General features: G+C 32.7%; 2 protein-coding genes across 4 annotated transcripts in view; one reads left to right on the top strand and one right to left on the bottom strand.

Annotated features, from left to right (window-relative positions):
- Window positions 1-17,928, bottom strand: part of LOC124369930 — a 28,972-nt gene extending 11,044 nt beyond the window's left edge. Inside the window, exons 1-9 of the mRNA XM_046828129.1 lie at window positions 17,828-17,928; window positions 17,239-17,371; window positions 7,286-7,414; window positions 4,189-4,308; window positions 3,506-3,613; window positions 2,856-2,984; window positions 2,203-2,310; window positions 908-1,006; window positions 189-299 (exon numbers count right to left, since the gene is read on the bottom strand). Of these exons, the coding sequence (XP_046684085.1) occupies window positions 189-299; window positions 908-1,006; window positions 2,203-2,310; window positions 2,856-2,984; window positions 3,506-3,613; window positions 4,189-4,308; window positions 7,286-7,414; window positions 17,239-17,366 (932 nt within the window). The 5' untranslated portion in view covers window positions 17,367-17,371; window positions 17,828-17,928. The remainder of the gene's footprint in view (window positions 1-188; window positions 300-907; window positions 1,007-2,202; window positions 2,311-2,855; window positions 2,985-3,505; window positions 3,614-4,188; window positions 4,309-7,285; window positions 7,415-17,238; window positions 17,372-17,827) is intronic.
- Window positions 17,929-24,984: 7,056 nt separating this feature from the next.
- LOC124369931 (copper-transporting ATPase 1) overlaps window positions 24,985-26,119 on the top strand; it is a 173,379-nt gene continuing 172,244 nt past the window's right edge. For all 3 annotated transcript variants that reach the window (XM_046828132.1, XM_046828130.1, XM_046828131.1), the window contains exon 1: window positions 24,985-25,132. The gene's annotated coding sequence lies outside the window, so the exon portion shown is untranslated. The remainder of the gene's footprint in view (window positions 25,133-26,119) is intronic.

The following is a 26,119-nucleotide window of genomic DNA, read 5'->3' on the forward strand; positions in this document are numbered from 1 at the left end:
TGGCTAATTTTAAACACTAACAACATAGAAGTATAATAAAATAATTATAAACTTGGGTAATTTGCTTACATTATTTATAAAACACAAAATCTCTAAAAAAACCGCCAGAAAAATCAACGCAGGAGGGAGTATGACCATGAAAAAAAAATAACGCGTTGAAGGGTTAATAAACAACATTTATTACTCACTGTGACCAGGGGAGGATGGGTCCTTCGGTTCGACCTTCCACATGTACATTGGCGAGTGTTCTGTACCTCATAGTGAGGTAGTTTTTGTATATTTCTGCATTCTCGTCATCTCTAACAGGCAACATAAAACAAGAATAAGTTATAGAATAAAAAGTTATGAATATTGGTTGTTTTGTGTGTGTGTGTGTGTGTGTTTTGGTGGTTGTTTTTCAATATTACAATTAGAAACCAATATAATCTCCATCATCAACAAATGACTTGAGTTTTGTCTCGTAATAGCAATGTTACTCTTCAAACAATTCTACACCGTAATTTTTGGTCATAGGATTAAGAAAGATGTCTCAATTTAAACATATGATTGATACACATCCAAATACTTTTCAGTTTTCCTTGTAAAGTATATACTGTGTTTTAACATTAAAACAAAATAAAAATATTTTAACGTTTTTTTCTGAAATGCCAATAAAAGTATTGAAATAACTAAATTGTGTTTGGTTGTGTATTAATCATAGTTTAAAACAACACATCTCCCATAAATCTATGACTATAAATAATATCATAACTATGTTTAAAGTTATATATTGTTTTATGGAGCTAAAATCGTGATAGTCACCAATACTGGTGACTCTTAAGAAGTCTATTTACATACAAGTGAAAAATAAACAAATTTACGTAAAAACTCTTTCAACTTATAAACAACTTTAATTATATTTACTCACGGCTCTATGTCCGGTTCCCTAAAATGTCCTCGATTGGATAACTGGATGTGTCTTTGAATAGGGAAATTCCAGTCACCCCGTCCAAGACGCTCCACGGACCTACCTCAGACAAACCAAATCTTCCATTAACATAAATATAGTTCATAGTAAAATTACCATAACAACACACGCTACATACACACATGAGAACAGATAAAACATATACATATTTTAAAATAGAGTTTAATTAAGTTTTCATGATTTTTAACCTATGAAGTTACCAGGAAAATGTCACAAAATGTGTCTTAAGACTGTCAAAACATTAAATTTTATTTTAGTACTGATTTTTAAAACAAACTGCCAGGAAATGTGTATCCATGATAACACTTTGAGTCTGACAAAATATAAATCCTATGCAAATTTAGCTGTTATATAAGACAGTTAAAGAACAAAAAGTGAAACTTATTCACTTTGGAAGACTAACAATTCTACGATCTATGTTTTTAGTCACATACAAAATAATTGTAAAACGTTATATACAAAATTGAAATGAGCTACCTCTTTTTTGTTTGTATATATTTTCCCTTGAAAAATATTTTGACTTACTTCTATTTTTATATTAAATATTTGAATTTAAAACTCCAACAAGCCATTTTGTAATATAAACTAGAATAAATTAAAGCAACACACAATGATCTCAACAGGGTAGAGGAGCTAAATTTTCTTAAAATGTAGAATTTTCTAATGAATCGCAAATAATGTTTCAGCTGTAATATGAACATCCCAATTAAGTTTTTCGTCCAGGTTAGTCCTAGATACTTCAAAGGTTTATCTTGTCTTAGCTCTTTAAAATAACAGACCCCACACAGCAATAATATTTGTGATATTTAGATTTGAACATAAAATCATAAGTACTGAAATCAAAATTGACATACATAGACTTATTTACATTTATGTTCATTTTATTAAACAAACATCCAGTTCCTTACATTTTGATTGTACTCAATAAATAGAGTTAACAAAACTTGTTAGGTGAAAATGACGATGAAATATTAAAAAATTTCAGGTTTTTTTTTCTCAAAATCCAATAAAAGTTTTGGAAAACTTAAACGTGAATTAGTAATTACTTAAAATTACACACCTTCCATAGATCTATGACTAAAAATTATCGTAACAATGTTTGAGGTTTTACATCGTTCTTATGGAGCTAAAATCGAGATGGTCGCCAATGCTGGTGACTCTTAAGAAGTCTAGTACATACAAGTGAAAACTACACATAAAACTATCTCTTTATTTAACAAATATCTATTACTCACCTTGAAACCAATGAGCGAGGACTAACACGTTGCCTTGGAGGAGTCGGAGTCGGACTCGGAGTTGCAATAGCATCTTCCTCCGAATCCGAATCATCGCTTGATTCTCTACTAACATACAATATAAAACAAGAATAAATTATGGGATAAAAAGTTATAAATTTAGTTGATGTGATTTTTCAATATAGTGATTAAAATAAGAAACCAATATAATCTCTATCCCCAACAAAAGACTTTGAGTTTTGTCCCATAAGAGCAATGTTACACCGTTATTTTTGGGCATATAATTATGGAAGATGTCTCAATTTAAACACATGATTAATTCACATCCAAAAGCTTTTCAATTATCCTTGTAAACTTTATACTGTGTTTTAACATAAAAACTAAATAAAACTTTTTTTCTGAAACGCCAATAAAAGTATTGATATAACTAAAATGTGTTTGGATGTGTATTAATCATATTTTAAAACAACACATCTCCCATAAATCTATGACTCTAAATAATATCATAACTATGTTTAAAGTTATATATTGTTCTTATGGAGCTAAAATCGAGATGGTCGCCAATACTGGTGACTCTTAAGAAGTCTATTTAGATACAAGTGAAAAATAAACATACAAACTATCTCTATATTTAACAAACATTTATTACTCACTTTGGCATCGCCGAGGATAGATTATCCGGTGCCCAGGGTAGATTATCCGATGCCCAGGATGGTCCTGGTCTTGCCATATCTTCCTCTGGACTTTGAATGGAATGATCTTGGTCGATTGATTCTCCAGCACTAACATATAATATAAAACATGAATGTTATAAAATAAGAAACCAATATAATCTCCATCCTCAACAAAATACTTTGAGTTTTGTCCAATAAGAGCAATGTTACACTTCAAACAATTTTACACCGTTATTTTTGGTCATAGAATTATGGAAGATGTCTCAATTTAAACATATGATTAATTCACATCCAAAAGTTTTTCAATTATCCTTGTAAACTTTATACTGTGTTTTAACATTAAAACAAAATAAAAATAGTTTAACTTTTTTTCTGAAACGCCAATAATAGAATTTAAATAACTAAATTGTGTTTGGATGTGTATTAATCATATTTTAAAACAACACATCTCCCATAAATCTATGACTCTAAATAATATCATAACTATGTTTAAAGTTATATATTGTTCTTATGGAGCTAAAATCGAGATGGTCGCCAATACTGGTGACTCTTAAGAAGTCTATTTAGATACAAGTAAAAATAAACATACAAACTATCTCTTTATTTAACAAACAACATTTATTACTCACTTGGACATCGCCCAGGGTAGATTATCCGGTGCCCAGGAAGGTCCTGGTGTTGCCACTTCTTCTGGTGGAGTAAGAATTATATCGTCATCATCGCTCGATTCTTCAGCACTAATATATAATATAAAACAAGAATGTTATAAAATAAGAAACCAATATAATCTCCATCCTCAACAAAATACTTTGAGTTTTGTCCAATAAGAGCAATGTTACACTTCAAACAATTTTACACTGTTATTTTTGGGCATATAATTATGGAAGATGTCTCAATTTAAACATATGATTAATTCACATCCAAAAGTTTTTCAATTATCCTTGTAAACTTTATACTGTGTTTTAACATTAAAACAAAATAAAAATAGTTTAACTTTTTTTCTGAAACGCCAATAAAAGAATTTAAATAACTAAATTGTGTTTGGATGTGTATTAATCATATTTTAAAACAACACATCTCCCATAAATCTATGACTCTAAATAATATCATAACTATGTTTAAAATTAAATTTTTATGGAGTTAAAATCAATATGGTCGCCAATACTGATGGCTCTTAAGAAGTATATTTATTTATTAATGTTTTTATTTATTTATCAACGTTAATACACCATTTTACAGATAAGTACATTTAGATACAAGTGAAAAATAAACATACAAACTATCTCTTTCTTAGCAAACATCAATTACTCACTTTAAATAAACGCAACGGAGATAATCAGGTGGCCTAGACTGTTGTGATTTTGACAAACCCCTGGAAGTTGCTTCCTCTTCTGTCTCACTGGATTCTTCTGTATCCTCAGATTCTTGATCCCTAACAAACAAAATAAAACAAGAATATGTTATAGAATAAAAAGTTATAAACATTGGTTGTTGTGATTTTTAATATAGTGATTAAAATAAGAAACCAATATAATCTCCATCTTAAACAATTGACTTAGTTTTGTCCCATAATGATCAAAATAAGCAAGACAAATATCAATTTGTACTTGATTGGACTATATAGACAGCCACAGGCTAACTTAGATGGAGCTCTGGAAAGACTTTCTACAATCATAGAAGTGACAACAGCCCACAAGTACAGACTGATCATTATGGGTGACATAAATATTGATATTTTAAATCCTGACATTAACACAGTTAAATTAAATGAAACACTGGCTGCTTTTGACATTGGGAGACTCCCTCTACCTTTAACCAGATTTACGAGTACTACTTCAACACCAATTGACTGTGTATGTACAAATCGCTAGACAAAAGAATAGTACGTTGAGGCGATTCACACTGGCATATCTGACCTCAAGACCCAAATATGCAACCTCAAAGTTTCATCACCAATCACAACCCAACCCAGTCAGATCATTCGACACTTCCATGAAGAGAATCTCCAACACCTCCTAGCAGACAATCGCTGGCTCAAAGTCCATAATGCCACAAATTTTGACCATGCCTTTAACAATTGTTACATCTCATTGTATGCTGGTATAGAGATAGCCTGCCAGAGGACAAAGAGAGCCCCAGATTCATCTGAATGTGAAAGGAAAGTTACTGAATGACCTTGTTCTTAAAGTAGCAGAACAACTAAATAACTACTTCATATGTGCTGCTGATGAATCACTAGTTAAAGGCAATGTAACTCAAGAACTGCCACAGGAAACCCAGTCACAATTAGATGCAATCAATACCTCTTAGAAATATCATTCACCAATCCAAAAGAAATATCAGAAATAATTCAGTCGTTTAAACAAAAGTGGTCTCCAGGATCGGATGAGGTTCCCTCACAACTTGTAAAAATCTGCTCCAAAGAACTCATAGCTCCGTTAACAAGCATTATTAATAAATCATTTAAAGGATTATTCTCAAGTGGTCTAAAATATTTTAAAATCTATACCAAATACCAAAAAGGCTCACTAACAGATCCAACAAATTATAGACCCATCTCTAGTCTCCACCTTATTTAAAGTAATGAAAAAGTAGTGCTTGCAAGATTAATAAAACACCTAGAGGATAACAGCCTGTTAACAGACAAGAAGCATGGATTTGTAAAAGACAAATCAACCATAATAGCAATTATCAGCCTCATGGAAAATTTAATTGATCAGCTTGAAAACAAAACACTAGTTACAGGAATAATACTTGACTTTAGCAAGGCGTTTGATTTCCTAGGGCATGATCTCATCCTCCTGAAACTTGAGTCATTAGGCATAAATGGAGCAGCAAACTCTTGGTTTCAATCGTACTTAAGTGGATGCAGTCAAGTGGTAGAAATAAAGTCTACATTCAACAACCTTGTAAAGTATGTGAAATACAATCCCAAGGCAATAACAAGAAGGGAGCCTCAGGGTTCGGTTCTGGGGCCAGTTCTTTTCATTTTATTTACCAATGATATGCCACAATACTCTCTGGTGGTCTTGTTTAATGTATGCTGACGATACTACTCTTATAGTAAGCGATGAAACAGCTGTTAGGTGAACAGAAAACTCTTCCCAAGGCTTGAATAAGGCCTATCAGTACTGCAAGGAAAATGACTTGGTTGCAAATACTACAAAAACAAAGCAGATATGTTTTGGAAGGAGAAAAGACACACTAGTCCTGGACAATGTAGTGCAAGAAGGCAAGGTTAAACTGCTAAGAATGACAATCGATGCAAACCTCACTTGGACACCTCACATCAATAACTTGTGCAAAATAGTTTCCTCTAGTCTATATGTTGTGAAAAGACTTAAACAAGTAGCTGATATTAAAACTGCCAAAACAGAATATTTTGGACTATGTAAATCACATATTAGATATGACCTTATTATTTGGGGTGGAACTTCACTCAGCAACATGGAACGAGTATTCATTCCACAGAAACAAGCTATAAGGGTACTTGGAGATTAGCAACCTCTAGAGACTTGCCCTGCATCTTTTAAGGAACTGGGAACCATGACAGTGGTCAACCTCTACATTCAAGAGGTAATCACTTATGCTGACGATAAAAGTCCACCACGCAACAACATCCACAGCTATAACACCAGACATGCTTCATCCTTTGCTACACCTCAACAATTGCCTCACTCTGTACGAAAGACAACCACTCTACATTGGCTGCAGACTACATAATCATCTCCAAGAACAACTGAAAAGAATGAGAGGACAAGAACTGAAGAGAGAGCTCAGCAAATCGTTGACAGAATGACCGTGCTACAGCCTAGCTGAGTTCTACAATGAAAATTTATTTAATTGTATATTAAGATAACCTATTTTATTGTACCATGTAACTTTCTGATGTTAACAACATTGTAATTTTATATTTTGTAAACTGTTTGACGCCTTTGTATTTCTCTATGAAATGACAAAATAATACAGAAATTGATTAATTGATTGATAAGAGCAAAGTTACTCTTCAAACAATTTTACACAGTTACTTTTGGTCACAAGATTATGAAAGATGCCTCTATTTAAACATATGATTAATACACATCCAAACCCCTTTCAGTTGCCCTACTGTGTTTTAACATTAAAACAAAATAAAAATAGTTTAACGTTTTTTTCTGAAATGCCAATAAAAATATTGAAATAACTAAAATGTGTTTGGATGTGTATTAATCATATTTTAAAACAACACATCTCCCATAAATCTATGACTCTAAATAATATCATAACTATGTTTAAAGTTATATATTGTTCTTATGGAGCTAAAATCGAGATGGTCGCCAATACTGGTGACTCTTAAGAAGTCTATTTAGATACAAGTGAAAAATAAACATACAAACTATCTCTATATTTAACAAACATTTATTACTCACTTTGGCATCGCCGAGGATAGATTATCCGGTGCCCAGGGTAGATTATCCGATGCCCAGGATGGTCCTGGTCTTGCCATATCTTCCTCTGGACTTTGAATGGAATGATCTTGGTCGATTGATTCTCCAGCACTAACATACAATATAAAACATGAATGTTATTACTCTTATTGCTTAGTAAACAACATTATATTTACTACTTTATTGATGGTAAGAGCAAATCAGGTGCATTCATATTATTGTCATGAGACGCTGTATTATATTGTTGTTGAACGCTGGATGAACCCTCAAATGGCAAGATTCCAGATTCCCCAGTCAGTACTTACTTTAAGTTACATCTGATAAGCCAAGTTGTTCATTAACAACAATATAGTTTATAGTAAGATTACCATAACAATTACATAAGCTACATGCACACATTGAAATAGATAAAATATATATTTGTTTAATTAGCTTAAGCAAGTTTTCATGATTTTTAGCTGATAAAGTTTCTTTAAGAGGTTTATAAATTAGATTTACATGTAGAAACATATTACAAATCAAACAATTAATATGTTCCCCCTAACCAGTTTTATTTAAATTTCAAGCAAAATTAAAATAAAATTTTAATAACTATTAAAATTGAATGTCTAACAATGAAAGATATGTTATTAAAAACACTTAATAGGCACTACAGAATCTAAAAATAATAAAATGTAACCCAAATAGTTAGAGCACTATATAAAAAATAATAAAAAAAAAATTAAAAAAAATTATCTTCTTAATCTAAAAAAAAGCATTTTTATATATTTTTGTTTTAGATTTACAGGAATGAAGATGGCCTTGAATTGAGGTGGATAAATTGTATTGTGCACCTCAGAAATGCATAAAAATACTGTTTAGGGACTTCACACTTTCAAAATTTACCCTGAATCTCCCTTCCTTCTGGGAGCTATTCCATATCTCCAGACTCCCTAAAGGTTAAAATTTCACTAACTCTAGTTCTCGAAATTGAGCACTGAAAGTACATATATATATTTTTTTTAAGTAACCCCTCTCCTTGTTAACACGTAAAACCTCATGGTATTGTAATGTAGGAATCAAAATAAGACTTGTCCACTATGTATATGGCTGCACAGGTTAAAAAATGCCTCTTTTTAAAATTATTGTAGGTTTTCAAATTTACCATAAGGATGACTTATTACAGTGGGCAAACTAATGAACAAAACTCACAAAGTTTGAAAATTGAATACTGTTGTGAATATTGAGTTCAACTCCATTTCACTTTCCGCTTATTGCAATAAAATCTGACACTCACATACAGCTCTAAAATCTGGAGTCCACATAAGTCTGAAGATATACAAAAATAGTCAGTGGCGAAGAAGCTCAAAAATGAACTCTGCATCGTTTTGACATCAGAGACATCTAGTCTACAAAATCAAGTGTTATATAGCTTTCATGAGTCAAGTCAGCGGCTGCATCAGATTTTAGACACTGTACTAAGTGGAAAGTGAAATTGAGCAGACCTCCACATTGGCTATGAATCAACCCTTCCCAGCATAGATACGTTAATTATTGTTAATGTCATTGCGAAATTGGATTCTGTGCATTCATTACAATCCTATACCACTCATAAGACAGTTCAATTTGCTCTACTTTATCAATTTGAGTAAGTAGAGGTATTAACCCAGCAGAGATCACTTCTGGCTGGTTTATACCTTCCAGTTGAACGTACCATTGGGCACAGCAAAAACCGATGTGTCAAAAGTAGAGGAATTATTGAATTCAAAAATGTGGACTATATGGTAATTGTGAGAAATATTGGCCAACAATTATATTGATATTGTTGGTGATAAGACTTATCTAGTAAATTTAATGAAATCCCAGTTATTTATTGGAAGTGAATCAGACAACATCGAACCTATGATTGCACAACAGACAACCAACGGTTGTCTCAGTACAGTTGTCCATCTGCCTATGTGTTAATCCATAACTAATAGTTAAAGTATTGAACGCCTTGTACAATGAGCTTTGACTCAGCACAATGAATCAATAAGGTACGGCAGTATCGTGAGCTTTTGGAACTATTGCAAGAGTGGGAGGATTGATAAGGAAAAACTTGTATAAAAATGAAAATAACTACTTTTTATCAAAACAATAGGGGAGGGCCGTACAAAACGGGGATGGCGGCTTAAATGAACAACATTACAAAATGAACCCTGGAAAATTGTTAGTAATAATTCAAGGAAAGCTATAATACCCCAGAATATTAATATATCTTGTGAAAATTCTTTTGAAATTTTGTCTACAGACATTTTGGAGTGCGACAAACTTGTTGAAGACACTCGACAGACATCAGCACACAAGAAAAAGGTATGCTTACCTAAGAACATAAATATTTCTAAAGACAATAGGCCTAAAACTTTTAACAGCTTTGTGTCGAGCAAAATGAACCAATCTAAACTTACTATAATGGCCGATAGTCATGGGAAAAACTTGAGTGATTTAATTCACCAACGAGCTACTGTAAATGTCTGTTCGTTTGTTAGATCAGGTGCAATTTTTAACAAAGTCATTGAGGAGGTCCAACAGCTAACTACAGACTTGACGAAGAATGATTATCTTTTGGTGATGGCAGGTACTAACAATGTAGAAAGTACAAGTGTGAATCGATTGATGGAAGATGTACATGGCCTGATTCGGGACTCCTCTCACACAAATTTAATTCTTGCGACATTGCCAATGAGGCATGATAAACCCAAATTGGATCTGAAGATTTCAGTTATAAATTCAAAACTTGAAAAAGAGGCTAAGACTGATAAGTTCCAAATTCTACCACTTCATATCTTGCCACGGCATTATTACACTACTCATGGTATGCACTATAATAAGAAAGGAAAAGTGAAAATTGCAGAGATGATTGTGAAAATGCTTTCAAAAAATATAGAAAAACCTACCAATCAGACTTCGGGTTTGTCTCCTGTGATTGAGGAGCAGGGAATCCATGTAATTGAACAGGACATGGGCCTTATAATTGATAATTTTTTGTATGACTCATCTGTGGGTTTCGCCCATTCTATATCTGGTGACCTTGGCCATGATAGAAATATGACAGCTGGTGTAGCTGTTGTATTCAGGAAGAAAATTGGTAGGCCACAGCTTTCAGACCTCAAATCAGACAAACTTACGTTTCAAAAGGTAAGCCATGGAGGAGCCTGCATATACAGCCTAATTACCAAAGCGACGTATAATGCAAAACCCATAATTCAGGACTACAATGATGCTTTCGCCCAACTGACTCAGGACTTCAAGGCCAAAGGGCTAAAAAAATTGATCTGCTCCCCAATGGGCTGTGTGAGAGATATGATTCCGCCTGAACAATTCGCCAAGAACATAGTGGCATTCCATCAAGAAACTGGTGCTTCAGTAAGTATTGTGTGCTGTGACCAGGTATCACAAAGAGAATTAAGGCGTGGACTTTCACATCAGGAGTTTATGTTGAAGCTGAAAGAGTCGATTGAAGATGGCATCTGTAACCTTTCATCTGCTGGTGGACAGGATATAGAGTGTCAAGACGTATCAGTTCCTGTGGACAGTCCCCCTACTTCGACCCAGACTCCAGTAGATGAGGAAGAGGATGGTGCGATAGACTTAAAAAACGAACCTCCAAACAAAAATATAAAGAACACTTAGATTTAGATAACTTCTGTTTAGTTTGTAACAAATTTTACTGCTTTCATGCAAATAAGGTAAATCAAAATTTAAAATTTAAGAATGTTTGGCCTATTTGTAAGGAAGCCAAAATTGATCAGAAATATAATTGGCTATTACATTTAAATATCCAAGAAGGAGTACTTGATAAAAAAATTGATTTAGAAATAATTCTACAAAATTCAAATATTCAAATTATTTGTTTAAATGAACATTGGTTGAGTAGGGATAGTGTTACCATTTTAAATAGTTTTTCTAATTATAATCTGGCACATTTTTATTGTAGAGATAGAGATTATCATGGAGGCTCATGTATTCTTTTGAAAAATAATTTTGAATTTAAAACCAGACAAGATCTGTGCATTTATAATATGGATTCAGTTTTTGAAGCTTCATGCATAGAAATAATTAATTTAAAAAGGCCTATAATTATCATTTCTATTTATAGAGTGCCAGAAGATTCAAATTTCAAATTATTTTTAAATAAGCTTGAGGCTTTGTTAAAACTTTTAGGTAAAGAAAACCATGTAAACAATGTTTATATTGCATCAGACTTTAATGTAGATATAATGGAAACAACAAATAAACCACAGCAGAAATTTGAATTCCTATCTCTGATTGAATCATACGGTTTTAAAACACATTTTGCATCACCAACTAGGATTACTTTTAATACAAATTCATGCATTGATAATATTTTAACTTTTAAATTTAAGTCATCCTTTGAATCTCAGACAATGAATTTGGAATTGGGTTTGTCGGATCACAGGGCAGTCTTTTTAGATATTTCTAAAGATCTTATTTCTGATAATGACAATACTAAACTTAGAGTAAAAAGACGGATTTTTTCTAAAAAAGCTCTTTATAGATTTAGCAGTAGATTAAAAGACACTAAGTGGAATGTTTCAAACAATTTTACTTTTGTTGACAACTGTTCTAATTTCTTTAATTGCTTTCAAAATATATTTGAAGAATCATTTCCATTAAAATTCTCTGCTAACAAAACCAAACAATCCAAAAATAAAAAATGGATAACAAAAGGAATTCAAATTTCAAGCATTAAAAAGAGGGAGCTTAGTAAACTAGCCAAACAGTCAAACAATCCAAATTTCATAAATTATGTAAAAAATTATAAAAAAATTTTCAAAAATGTCTGTAATAAATCAAAGCAAATGTATAATTCTAATTTCATAAAAGATTCTGAAAATAAAAATAAAGCTGCTTGGCATGTAGTTAAATCTGAGCTTGGATGCAAAAAATCTGTTAACAATTTTCCTGATGTTGTGTTGGATAGTGGTAGGGTTGTTAAAGATGGAAAGGAAATTGCACAATTCTTCAACAAAAAATTTGCAGAATTGGCCAAAGAAATTAAGGCTCGACCTTGTGAACAAGAGGCCCTAAATTTAGCACAAACTGATCTTGAATGTCAATTTTTTAAGTTTAATTTTGGTAATGTGTCATCAGATGATGTTGTTAAAGTGATAAAATCATTAAAAAATAAAAAATCATCTGGGTGGGATGAAATACCTCTGGACGTAATGAAACATGTAATGTATAGTATAGCTGTTCCTTTATCAGTTTTAATTAATCAATCATTCAAAAATTGTAGTTTTCCAAAAAATTTAAAACGGGCTGAATTAAAACCACTCTATAAAAAAGGCCAAAAACAAAATCCAGATAATTACCGTCCAATTTCAATACTGCCATCATTTTCTAAAGTATTTGAAAAATTAGCACTAAACCAAATTACAAATTTTTTAGAATCTAATTCAATTTTGACTTGTGATCAATTCGGATTTAGGAGGGGTCACAGTACATTAGGGGCCATTAATAAACTTGTAAATGAGGTGTCTTGGGCTTTGGATGGGTCACAGAGAACCATGGGTGTGTTTTGTGATTTGTCCAAGGCTTTTGATTGTGTGAACCATAATATCCTTTTAAAAAAGCTTAAACTGTACAGTTTTTCAAATAGATCAATCCTGTGGATTGAATCTTATTTAGTTCATCGATTTCAAAGAACTGTAATTTTTAAAAATAGTGTAAAATCTAGATCTCGTTGGGAGGAAATTAAAGTTGGCGTTCCTCAAGGGTCTATTTTGGGGCCTCTACTTTTTCTTCTGTATGTTAATGATTTACCTAAAAATGTTTCACCAAAAATTATATTATATGCAGATGACACAACCGCAGTTGTTAAAGCAAACTCTCACTTTCAATTAAAAAATAAATTAAATCAAGCTTTTTATGAATTGGCATACTGGTTTAAGGTTAACGGATTGAAATTAAATCAAGAGAAAACTCAACTATTAAATTTTCGAACAGCACAATTAAAGGAGGGCTATAATAAGGATGTGATTTTCCACGGCCAACAAATAAAATTATGTGATAGTGCAAAATTTTTAGGTATAGATCTGGATATAAACTTTTCTTGGAAAAAATGTATTGAAAATATTATTAGAAGATTAAACTCGGCATGTTATCAAATGCTAGTGTTATGAAATTCAATTAATTTGGAAACTAGAATAATAATTTACTACTCTTTCTTTTTTTCAATAATTCAATATGGTATTGAATTTTGGGGATCATCTTCTGACTTTGATATTTAAAGTTTTTAAGATCCAAAAAAAATTATGAGATTAATGACCTTTTCATCATTTAGAACTTCTTGCAAACCTCTGTTTAAAGAATTAAAAATCTTATCACTTCCAAATTTATACATTCTGAAAACCCTACTAACAGTACAATCAAATTTTGAAAGCTTATCAAGTGATAACTTTGATCATAATTACAATACAAGATTTAAAGCTAATTTTCAATATCCCATACATCGACTGCGTCTGGTAGAAAAAACTCCAATATACACGGCAAAAAAACTATACAATAAGTTACCTCAAAAATATAAACATTTAATCAATTCAAAAACATTTAAAAGCAAACTAACAGATTTTTTGTTGGAAAAAAACTATTATAGTGTTAATGAGTATTTGATGGATCCTGAATTTTAAAATTGTGTTTTAACATAGATTACATTAAATTTGTTACGCTGTCTTGACCTCTTATATGTATTTTTATTAAGTTTATATGTATATGTGAATTGTGATGTGCATATGTATGAATGTATATGTGTATGTATCATTATTACATTAATTTATGACAATGTTACCTGTTTCTATAGCAATGCTATGTATAAACGTTGACGTAACAATAAAGACTGATTCTGATTCTGATTCTGAAATGGGAACAGTCGGTAACTACGTGAGGAGTGCTGCTACTAGCGGCAGAAACCAGTACCAATATTCTTAGCCTCGAAGGCGTTAGTTTGAGTTGAGATGTAGCCGTAGGCCGTTACTTGTGTAACTAGTAATTTGTGAAATTTTGTAGATGCTTTTTTCAATTTCGATTTATTGGTTACGTTAATTTAAATCTACACTACAATTAGACGGATATTTGGCAAGTGCACAGCTTTATTTAGTACTATTAACAGTATACTTTGTCATTTTATTTGTAATGATGTCAAATACTGTCCCTTGGATGCCAATTTTACTAGCGATCAGCAATGTCAGGTAAAAATGGGGACATTAAGAGTAGTACAGAATGGGGACGTTTGAACTCAATTGGATGATTTGAAATTATTTCTTATTTTTAATTATCCATAAGATCCTGTGGATTTTGTTACGGTACGTTAATTTCTTTAATAGAATTGTGTATTGTGTTTAGAAGATAGTTTGAATACGTATTTTTGAGGTATTTAAAATTTGTCATATATTTGTTAAGAACCTAAAATATATTATAACTTCTTAGAAGGTAATAAAACTAATTATTTATTTGTTTTGGTTGTATTTATTATTATTAAATATGTTTGCAGATGTCAACATGTGTCAGTACGTGAGGAAGATCAAAAACCAGAGCTGGTCCGAGTAAAGTATGGCTGAAGCAATTCAAGCTGTATTAGATGGAGAAATGGTATACAGAAGAGCCTCCAAGGCCTTTAATGTACCTCAAACCACACTTGAGAGGAACGTGAAGGAGGCAGGAGAACTCGGAATCCCATCGGAGAAAGCAGCTGAAAAAAATAACTTGGAAGATACAACACTGTTTTCAGAGGCTCAGGAAGAACTCCTACAACATGTATTAATTCTTAAGGAGAGGCTGTGGTTTTACTCTGATTTATTTATGAAGATTAGCATTTCAATTGGCTGAAGAAAAAAAAATAGATCATTCTTTTAACAAAGAAAAACAGACTGCTGGCAAAGACGGGCTATTTGGTTTTCTTAAAAGGCATCCTTTACTTTCATTGCGTGATCCAGAGAAAACATCGATGGCACGAGCAAAGGGATTAAACCATGCTGCCGTAAGTAAATTTTTTGATTTACTATAGTCTCTTATTGAGAAGCACAAATTCTCTCCAAATGATATTTACAATGTTAATGGTACTGGCATTATGACAGTAGCCAATAAGCCGTTGAAAGTACTTGCTCTTTGTAGTAAGAAACGAATCGGTACTCTTTCTTCAGCGGAAAGATTGAGAACTTCAGCATTCTGCCGAGACTTATGCCTGAGATGTTTATTTTCCCCAGAAAGAAGGAAAACCCTCCGTTAATGAATGATGCCCCTCCAGAATATTTTGCTGTGAATCAAGAAAGTGGTTGGATTAATAAGAATTCTTTCTTGGTTTGAACCCATCACCTGAAAATCCTGTCCTATTAATACTTGACGGATACAACTCTCGTACAAAGAACCTACAGCTCATTCAACTAGCACGAGAGAAAAGCGTTATTCTGCTTTGCTTCCCCCTCACATGACACATAAGCTACAGCCTTTTGATGTGGTGTTCATGGCACCTCTCAGTACTTTCAACGAGCAAGAAGTTAGGAAGTGGTTGGTAAACCACCCAGGCCGTGTCATAACCATTTATTAAGTGGGAAAACTGTTTAATGCTGTGTTCACAAGAGCTGCTTCTGTACAAACTGCAGTGAGGGGATTTGAAAAAACTGGAGTATGTTCTTTTAACGGAAATAAATTTCCTGACCACTTGTTTGCCCCATCTGAAACCAACGAAAAACCTCAAGCAATGCTATCTACTACTAGTAACTCTCAAACAACAGTGACAGAGGATGTTTCTGAATGACTACTTACTACTGACTCTGCACCCTACCAACCTACGACTGCCAAGGTGGTTAGGCCTACTCCATCAACTGCCGAGCCATCACCTTCAGAACTGGAACCTCAACCATCACCATCTGGCTCTAGATGTTCGTTTGACTCTTCTTTCAATATTTCACCGTAAAGTCTAATGCGTCCACCCCCAAGAACTTGAAAGAAAACAGAATAAATGACAAGAGAAGGGGCCAAACAGCTATTCTGACATCATTGCCTTATAAAAGTGAACTAGAGGCTGAAATCAAAGAGAGGGAGGAAAAAAGTAATAAACAAAAAAAGGTCGTTTGATTCCCAGGAGAAACCTTTCACTGGCAAATCTAAGGGATTAAAAGAAAAAAAGAAAACCGTAAAGCGAACAACTAGGCCTACTTCACCCAAAATCACATAAAATCCCAAAAGAAAAAAGATGAAACACCGAAAAGAGGCAAAGTCGTCATCATCATTATCTGAGATTATGGTTTAGCCTGCTTTTTCTGCAATGAAATTTATGTTCACTCACAAGAAAACAAAGACTGTATTCAGTGCTTTAGCTGCCATGGTTGGGTTTGCTCAAATGTTGACGAAGAAAATGATATCTTTATTTTGTGATTTATGTGGGCTGGTGAACATCAAAATGAGTGATTGTATGCTAATTATACCTTCCTGTTTCTCTTAATACCTTACGTAGTAAAATTGATTTTGTTTCATTTCAATTATAACATACTTTGACAAAAATATAGACTTTTACGTAGTTTTTTGGTGTACCCCCTTTTATCCGACAGGTTGTATAAAATGGGGACTTTGAGGATAATCTATGAAAATTTATTTTTTAAATTTAAGTAGAACAAATAATTATAAAAAAATTAAGATACGTAAGTAAAAAGTACAAAAAGGGTATACAACATACACTGTTATTTTTATTAATTGCAAAGTTATAATAAAAACAATATTAAGTGTCCCTATTTTATACAACTCTCCCCTATAACAAAGGCAAAGAAATTAACATTTTTATTTTTTTCATTAGACCGTAAGGAACAATTACTGTAATGAGAAAATTAAACTTTAAGAGTCCTGAAAAAAAGAGGAGAAGTCTTATTTTAATATTCAGAATATTCAGTTAGAAGACTCACACAAAATTTTCTTGCTCATCTGGAATGTTGTTTCTTTGAGAAGGCGCTTCCCTCTCCCTCGCAGCAAACTTATCCGCATGTTCCTCAAAACGACGGCGAAAACTCAATTTTCTTAGACAGTTCCCCATGATTTCTGGAAAGTAAAATATCAAATATCATTCAGCAACGTAACTGGTGAATACCCTTAACTCTGAACGGTTATTTTCAATTAGTCTTAAGACTAAATTTTCTACAGGTTAACTTTTTAATCAGCTAAGTGATTGTGCAGACTTAGTCCCTACTTGAATTGGTCTTTGATTCTTATCGGTTATTTTAAATTAGTCTTATGACCAAACGTTTTTTGCAGACTAATTCTTTATAAGTTACTTGATTGTGCAAACTTGGTCTACACTTGAATTAGTTGTTCATTCTAATCAGTTATTTTAGTTACATCACTCTCAAACTTTAGGGATTACCCTTAGGTTAACTTTGATGATTCATAATTGAAACAAATCATAATGTTTCCATTTAAACGGTAATTATATTCTAGCTTATTATATGTTATCATCTAATATAAATATAATGAATAAACATTAGTAATAATACGAACCTCTGGAGCCGGGCTTCTGGAATTTGAATCTTGGAATCTGGAATTTGAAGTGCCGCTGCGTTAGCCTGGTTCATGTCTGAACAGGAATGGTTTTTTTCCAGAAAATACCTATGAGCGGGAACAGCGTTAACTCAGAACCGGCAGGCTCCGTTTTGACATCATGAATCATGGCAGAAAACCAACTGGGCCTGCTTGTAAAGCATTGGGAGGACGAACACAAGCGCAGTATTAGTATTATTACTGGCCTAGTTCGGTACCTATTGCTCAAAATATATACAAATTATATATAATTTTGATTAAGGAAGAGATGAATAATGTAAAATTAATCATCGCTTCATAGCTTGTTTATTGTAACACCCCTTAAAAAATGTAATGAGATAGTTCATACTGAACACATTTAGCTATTCAAATTTCTGTTCGAGGAAACGTGCCTCATTTACTTTTACAATAAACTCTCCCACTTTTGAAGACATTAATTTGAGCAAAAAACACGACTTTAAGTTCACTTTCTACAAAAGGTATGTTATGCTGATGAGATCATTTCCGCCATTCGTATGGCGGTACTGGCCAAACCTTAATTCAGTCTCATCTTTTGGAAATTTTTCTAATAGAACATATTGTAAAATATTTCTTTGGTAGCTATTTACACATATTTACACATCCAACCACTTAATATAATCCTCAAAAAAAAAAACTATAGCTGGATCATTTTCACACTTAATTTTCTCTCTGAAAATATTGTTTTACTTGAGTTCCGTTATTGTACTTTTTGTATTTTATGTTCCACCATGTTAATATTACTTTTAGATATTCACAAGTTCCAGTTATTTCTCCTGCTTAGATCTGTAGAGCAGCTACAATTCTTCTTAAAAAGTGAACACAACGCAACATTTTGCCTCTTTATAGCGCTCAGGTAGAGCACTTTTTTTATATAAGGATGGAGTTTTGTTCCATTCTGTAAGAAGGTTAATATACAATGCATTATTCTCTTAAACACTATTTCTTTTTATAAAATAAGCACATTGCTTATCGCTTAAACCAGAATTGTGACAGCCTAATTTAATTTTAAATGTATCCAAGTAGAGCTTATTGGACAGTGTTAAAACATTGCTGTTCTGAAGGGACATGTAACCTGAAGGATTAGTAAAACCTATTACGGATGCCCACACTAGCATTCTAAAAACTATAACGGGGGATTCCATGAGAAGGCCAATTTGTTTGTCAAAATATTGTATTTTATTTCTAAGAGCGTTATTGTTATTTGCAGTGCTCTGACAAGTTTTCAATATTTGTTACGCTGTTTACAAATACGATTTATATTAAAATTTATCGGTTTCTGAGTGTTGTAACAGAAAATCTACAAACTAGAGGAATACTCTTAATACATCGTTCAATACTGACCACAAATTGCATGACAAATTCTTTGTATAGCTTACTAAGCTAGACACATTGTTTGTAATGTCAGCATCCTTCAAATAAATAGTAATTCGTAAAAGTGTATTCATAAAAACTAACATACTTATTTTAGGAGGCCTATTAATAGGTGTGTATATTTTGGAAAATGCAATACAATTTTCATTTGTTATTGGAATATAATCAAGATTCTTATTGTAAAACTTTACTATGTTTATCCTAATACTACAAAGACTATTTATTTTTCCTGTTCAATCTCTTCACATTCTTTTTGTTTTTGTTGTATTAAGACATTGGATTGTCTATCTTCAGACGTTTTCCTTCCTTCAGTAAATTCTGTGACATAAAACTAGGTTGATTTTTAAATAATGTAGGAAAAGGTCCATCTCTTAACTTTGGAACTGATCTTTTACAGGTAATAACTGTTCCATCTGGCCTTTTTGCATAAGTTTCTCTATGTATATCGCAATTAACAACACGATTTTCACAAACTACTGAATATTTATCAGATTCAAAATTGTCCCGATGAATAGATCTAATCCATTTTTGTCTTAATCATTATTTAGTGAAAATCTAAGTACAGAATTTTTGTTCTGTTCCGTCATAATTAGAGTTGGAGCCTGGAAAACACTTTCGCGGCATATTCAATTAAATGCTCGTATTTACTTACAGGTACGTCACTGTAAAATAGTTAATTGCTTCCATGTTAGTCAAATAATAACCACTCGTCACCAATGATAAAATACATTATCGAATTATTTAGACTGTACAAATGTGATTTGTAAATACAAAAGCAAGTCCGGAAGGATGCCTGCCGCGACAAGTCAGCCACTGTTTGTGACCTTCAGCTGTCGGTAGCCGTGTTAATCTAATGACTACCATTTCCAAAAAATAATTAATAGATGCTAAAAAGTCGATTCCACTATTTAGGCATCGGTGTATTTAGGTGAATGGGTACCACTAATAGTCGTGGAACCAAGTGCTAATTTGCACTGTGTAAAGAGACAATAATTTTATGCCTTTGATGTTTGTTTTTCCCAGAAAGAGAGAAAACCCTCTGTTAATGGATGATGCCCCTCCAGAATATTTCGCTGTTTATCAAGAAAGTGGTTGGATTAATAAGGATTCGTTCTTGGTTTGATTCAAGAAATGTATTGAATTATCAAACCCATCACCTGAAAATCCTGTCCTATTAATACTTGACGGACACAACTCTTATACAAAGAACCTAGAGCTCATTCAACTAGCACGAGAGAAAAGCGTTATTCTGCTTTGCTTCTCCCTCACACGACACATAAGCTACAGCCCCTTGATTTGGCGTTCATGGCACCTCTCAGTACTTTCAACGATCAAGAAGTTAGGAAGTGGTTGGTAATCCACTCAGGCCGTGTCGTAACCATGTATTAAGTGGGAAAACTGTGTAATACTGTGTTCACAAGAACTGCTTCTGTACAAACCCTCCACCTTCAGTGCTTTAGCTGCCATGGTTGGGTTTGCTCAAATGTTCACGAAGAAAATGATATCTTTGTTTGTGATTTATGTGGGCTGGTGAACATCTAAATGAGTGATTGTATGCTAATTATACCTTCCTGTTTCTCTTAATACCTTACGTAGTAAAATGGATTTTGTTACATTTCAATTATAACATACTTTGACAAAAATATAGATTTTTATGTTGTTTTTTGGAGTACCCTATTTTACACGACAGGTCGTATAAAATCGGGACTTTGAGGATAATTCATAAAAATGTATTTTTTTAAACATGAACACAACAAAAGAATATAAAAAATTAAGATGCTTAACTCAAAAGTATTAAAAGGGCGTACTATATGTATTACACAGTATGTTATGGGTATTAGTTGCAAAGTTATAATTAAAATTATTAAGGATCCCTGTTTTGTATAATTCTTCCGTATTACAAGGCAAACAATTTCGTATTATTTCTGGAAATAGGCATTAAAATATAAAATACTCTGCAGCAACGTAGCTAGCGCCTCTTAGGTGATTTGTAACTGAAACAAATAATAATATCTCCATTTAAACGGTAATTATGTTCTAGCCTATTAGATATTATATGATAATATAACGTTTTAAAACTATATTACTTGAATTAGTCGTCGTAGGTTCTGATTGGTTATTTTAAATTAGTCGTAAGACTAAACTTTTTCTAGAGATTAATTCGTTATAAGTTACTCGATTGTGCAAACTTAGTCTACATTTGAATTAGTTGTGTATTTTAATCTGTTGTTTTAGTTACATCAGTCTCAAACTTTAGGGATTACACTTAGGTTAACTTTGGTGATTCGTAATTGAAACAAATCGTAATATTTCCATTTTAACGGTAATTATATTCTAGCTTATTAGATATTATCTGATAATATAACGTTTCAAAACTACACAGGATTGGGTAAAATCGTGAAAACGGCTGTATATCCCTGAAACGGGATTCTGTACAAATACCAATTTCAGTACACTATAACAACTAAAAAATGTGCTTTTGTGTAAAAAATGACCTTTGAGACTTTGTCCCTTTTAAAAAATGGGGGATACGGGGTTAACCCCAAAATTTCATATGGCATGCCCCATCACGCGACACCTCATTAGAAAGGTCTTGTTAAAAGAAGGCAAATGGTGAAAACTAGAGGTGTCTATCTTGTCCCATAACAAAAAGGCGCTTTTTGAATCGTTTGCATAGTACGCACTAAATTATCTTCTTAACCATTTCATCAAGAAGGCCTGAACATTGCATATTTTTATAAATTGTTGTATCATTATAATATTATTAACCACGTATTTGTTGAAATTATAAGAAAAATTACATTGTTCGATTGAATTGCGTGCTTTTAGAAAACCAAAATACCTTGGGAGTCTAATAACCGTAAGCCATAACGTTAGCCTGATCTTACTTGTTTTGGAAAACCCCGACCTAAGCCTTATCAAGTTGCCCTGATACCTGACTGCTCTTTGACATGTAGTTATAACCCAGCAGTCCTTCAGTTTTGTGTAAGTCTTCTTCAAGTCAAGAATTGTTTCCAGTGACAATGGAGCTGAGTGAAAGTGAGCGTATTACTTTATTAATGATGCGATGTTTTGGCGATAGAATAAGATCCTACGAAGAGGTAAACAATTTGTCTATCGACACCTTCTCAGATCGCAACCCTGTATCAAAATCTGTTATTTATAAAACGGTTCAACGTTTTGAAGAAACTGTCTGTGTCAATAACCGTCCCAAACGTGGTAGGCCAAGATCAGCTTTAAACGAGGATCTTTCATTGGATGTTTTACAAACTCTCTTGAAAGATCCCCATCTTTCAACAACTTCTATGTCTCAAACTGTTGGTATATCTAAAAGATTGGTCCTTAGAGTTTTGCATCAGAACCATTACAAACCGTATAAAATTCATTTAGTCCAAGAACTGTCAGAAGATGACTGATCGTTGGGTAGAGTTTTGCGAACTTATGATGGCGAACATAGACAACAACACGATTGGACTGAATAATATTGTTTTCTATGACGAAGCGACTTGTATGTTAAACGGTAACGTCAACTGGTACAATTGTCGTTATTTGTCTAATATCAATCATCAGTGGATGAGGGCAAAACATACACAACATCTAGAAAAGTTCAATGTATGACTTGGGATCGTAGGAGGTCGGTTTTTAAGACCATTTTTCATTAATGGAAATCGTAATGCTGATGGTTATCAAAGGATCTTTAAAGAACAGATTGTTCCGGCTATTCGCTAAGTTTTTTACAATCTCGATCAAGTTTGGTCTCAGCAAGATGGTTCACCTCCACATTATGGATTAAATGTCAGTGCTTATTTGAATGAAATGTCCAAATCGATGGATTGGTAGGAGTGAAATCGAGTAGCCTGCAAGATCCTCTGACTTGTCACCTCTTAAGTTTTTCGCTTAGGGTTACATTAAAGAAAACTTCTACAGAACTAAACCTCAGAATATCGATGAAATGAGAGAAAAAAATTGTACAAGTGGTCCAACGTGTTTCCCAGGAATTTATTGCACTCGCTGTTTCACATTTCTACTTTCTACGCCAGGCTAGGACACTGCCAGACAGTCCAAGGAGAGCAGTTTGAGCATATGATTTAATTATGAAGCAATCCCTTTATGTTTTTTTTTTTTTACCTTATCCTTGTATTGTACTGATACAAATATGATTCGATTTTGTATATTCAAATTAGCGTCTTTTTGCTATGGGACATGATAGATACCTCTAGTTTTCACAATTTGTCTTCTTTTAACAAGACCTTTCTAATGAGGTATCGCGTGATGGGGCGTGCCATACGACATTTTGGGGTTACCCCTATATCGAATTGGGAGTGTATGAAAAGGGTTTAAAATCTGAAACTTTTATTTTTTCTGGATTATATTTGTTAGCTATATACTCTTAAAACCAAACAGTCAGACACATAAATGATAGTTTTACCATTGCTATAACAATTGTTTATTGTAAAGACCTGATATTGTAGATAAAGAGACTAGAAGTCAAAACTTTAAGGATATGTGTATGGATGGTTAGCTGAAACTGATTTAACTTTTTATGTAACTGAAAGTTTATTTTTATATGTCAGGCTAAGAAAAATATGATCCGAGAAAAAAATATTGTTTCATATTTTTAACACACAAATTTTGTACTTTTTCAACTAGTTTGGCTGACGTCGATTGCTTTCTTAATGGAAATTTATCTATCGATTAGAAAAAACTAGGATGTGTACTTAAACAATGCAAATGTACTCTCGCTCCCTAGACTATTACTATACTACTAGTACTCATAATTTGTTTTTTATATTTCTCACATAAATGCCAAACAAACACTAAGATTAACTAAAACATCATTACAATATCTCCAGAAGTATTTTTTAATAGGTTCCGCCAGCTTCATATGGCTCGGGTAACCAGTTTCGCAGACGGAAGCATCGGATTTCCTTCGAATAAATGAGGAGTTTAAGAAAGTACGAGCAGAAGGTTTCCAGAGTGAGAGGAAACTGTATAGAAATGCCTTGTAATTACATAAAAGATATTTGTTACAAGAAGTATATATAATTATGCACAAATATTATAAAATAAATCAATGCATTTATTAGCACGCCAAACTATTAGCTTTTGCGGGTTTTTCTTTTCCAATGGTAAGTTTTGTAAAGAAAAACATCCAACTCACTACTAACCAGTTAGGTCTCAGGAAGGGTAAATCGACAAACGTTATACGTTTGAAACGAGTTCTCAAAATCAGGTAAGCTACGATATGAAGTCTCACAGGGAGACTCATACTCGGCTCAATTTTGTATTTAATGTACGTGAAAACCATGGGTTCGTCACTACAAATAATAGTAGTTTATTGGTAGTCCATGGTTTAAGTTTTAAAACTCTTTTACTTAAATTTAATCTTAAAATGAGCAAACTGTTAAAGTAATAACAACAGAAATTATAAAACATTAAACAGAATTGAAATACATCCGAGACTGTGGGTTGTAGAAATATGCTAGCCCAATTTTAAGGAAGTTCTTGATTAACAAAACGGAATTAAAATTGTGTTACACTGTCTCAATAAATAACAAGTAATTGATTTAATTTAACTAAACAGATTTTTCTAAAATTAAGAAGACATAGTAATTATTTATTAAATAAGGGCAATGTTTTTAGTTACCGGTCTCACCAGCCAAACTTTCAGAACAACCGGTCATTTCCACACTCATCCAATTCATTGCTCTTTGTTGTATATTTAATTTCGAAATCTAATCATGGTATGGGCTGTTGTGTGTGGTAGTTGTCAAAGTAATGTCAAATATCGTTAAGTAGAAGTATTAGTTTTGTAAAGATAATAAATTCGTGCGACTGAAATATAATTGGTGTACCTTTTTCTGCTCCTGATGTGTAAGTATAGTAATATAAATTTGTTAACCTAAAAGTGTCAAACTCAAAACTGATCACATATTTTTCTTTAAGGTTATAATATGTATTTATAATTTAGAACTAATCAATATTCTAGATAAAAAATTTGATCACCAGTACTTGAGAAATCTAAAAATATTATTAACTCATCCAACTATAATGTTTTGGATAAGGAGTTCCATATTTTAGATATGTTACTTGTTTATTGTATAAATAAATATAGCCTAGTTCGGGTTCCTCCTTAATTGTTAAGATGAAAGTTACCTTTACAAGAAATTATGGTATCAATTTACAAAATCGTGACCATGGAAAGGTATGTTAATTTTTTTTTCCTGAAAACTACAATTTTTCCTGAAAACAATAGTGAAGAAAAAATTCGTCGGCAACGAAAATCAAAGGAGTTACGATTTTTTGAAATCCTCTGAAAACTCTGTTTTTGACAGTACCTCTGGCAATTTTACTGAAATGATGACGTTAATCCTGTCAACGATGCCTGCCCGCTGCGCAGTGCTGCGCACTGCTTGCTCTTTTAGAAAAAAAATTAACTCGAGCTTGCAAAAGTCGAATCCCAGATCACGTGATGCCCCTGATCCTTAACCCTCCAAGTGTTGTTCGACAAAATTTTGTCGGTTATTTTCCATCCTTAATGCAATAATGGCCGAAAGGCATCAATATAATACAATGATATACTTTCCCCCCAGTTTATATGCACCTGTGATAATAATACTTGGCTATAAATGCCCAACCCATGAAAAAAAGTCCATTTTTCATGGTCACGGTATTGTAAATAAATACCGAAATTATTAACAGTTGTTTTGTGTAACATGGGTAAAGTAAATAAAAATATAATTATTTGTATTGTTAAATATGAAATTAACGCAAATCATCATTTCATTGTTGTTATTTCATTGCACTCACCCTCCCGATGGAATGTGTAAAAGTTTTGATGGGCAAAGAGTAAAAATAACA

The sequence above is a fragment of the Homalodisca vitripennis genome, chromosome X (assembly GCF_021130785.1).
Source record: "Homalodisca vitripennis isolate AUS2020 chromosome X, UT_GWSS_2.1, whole genome shotgun sequence".
Classification (NCBI taxonomy): domain Eukaryota; kingdom Metazoa; phylum Arthropoda; class Insecta; order Hemiptera; family Cicadellidae; genus Homalodisca; species Homalodisca vitripennis.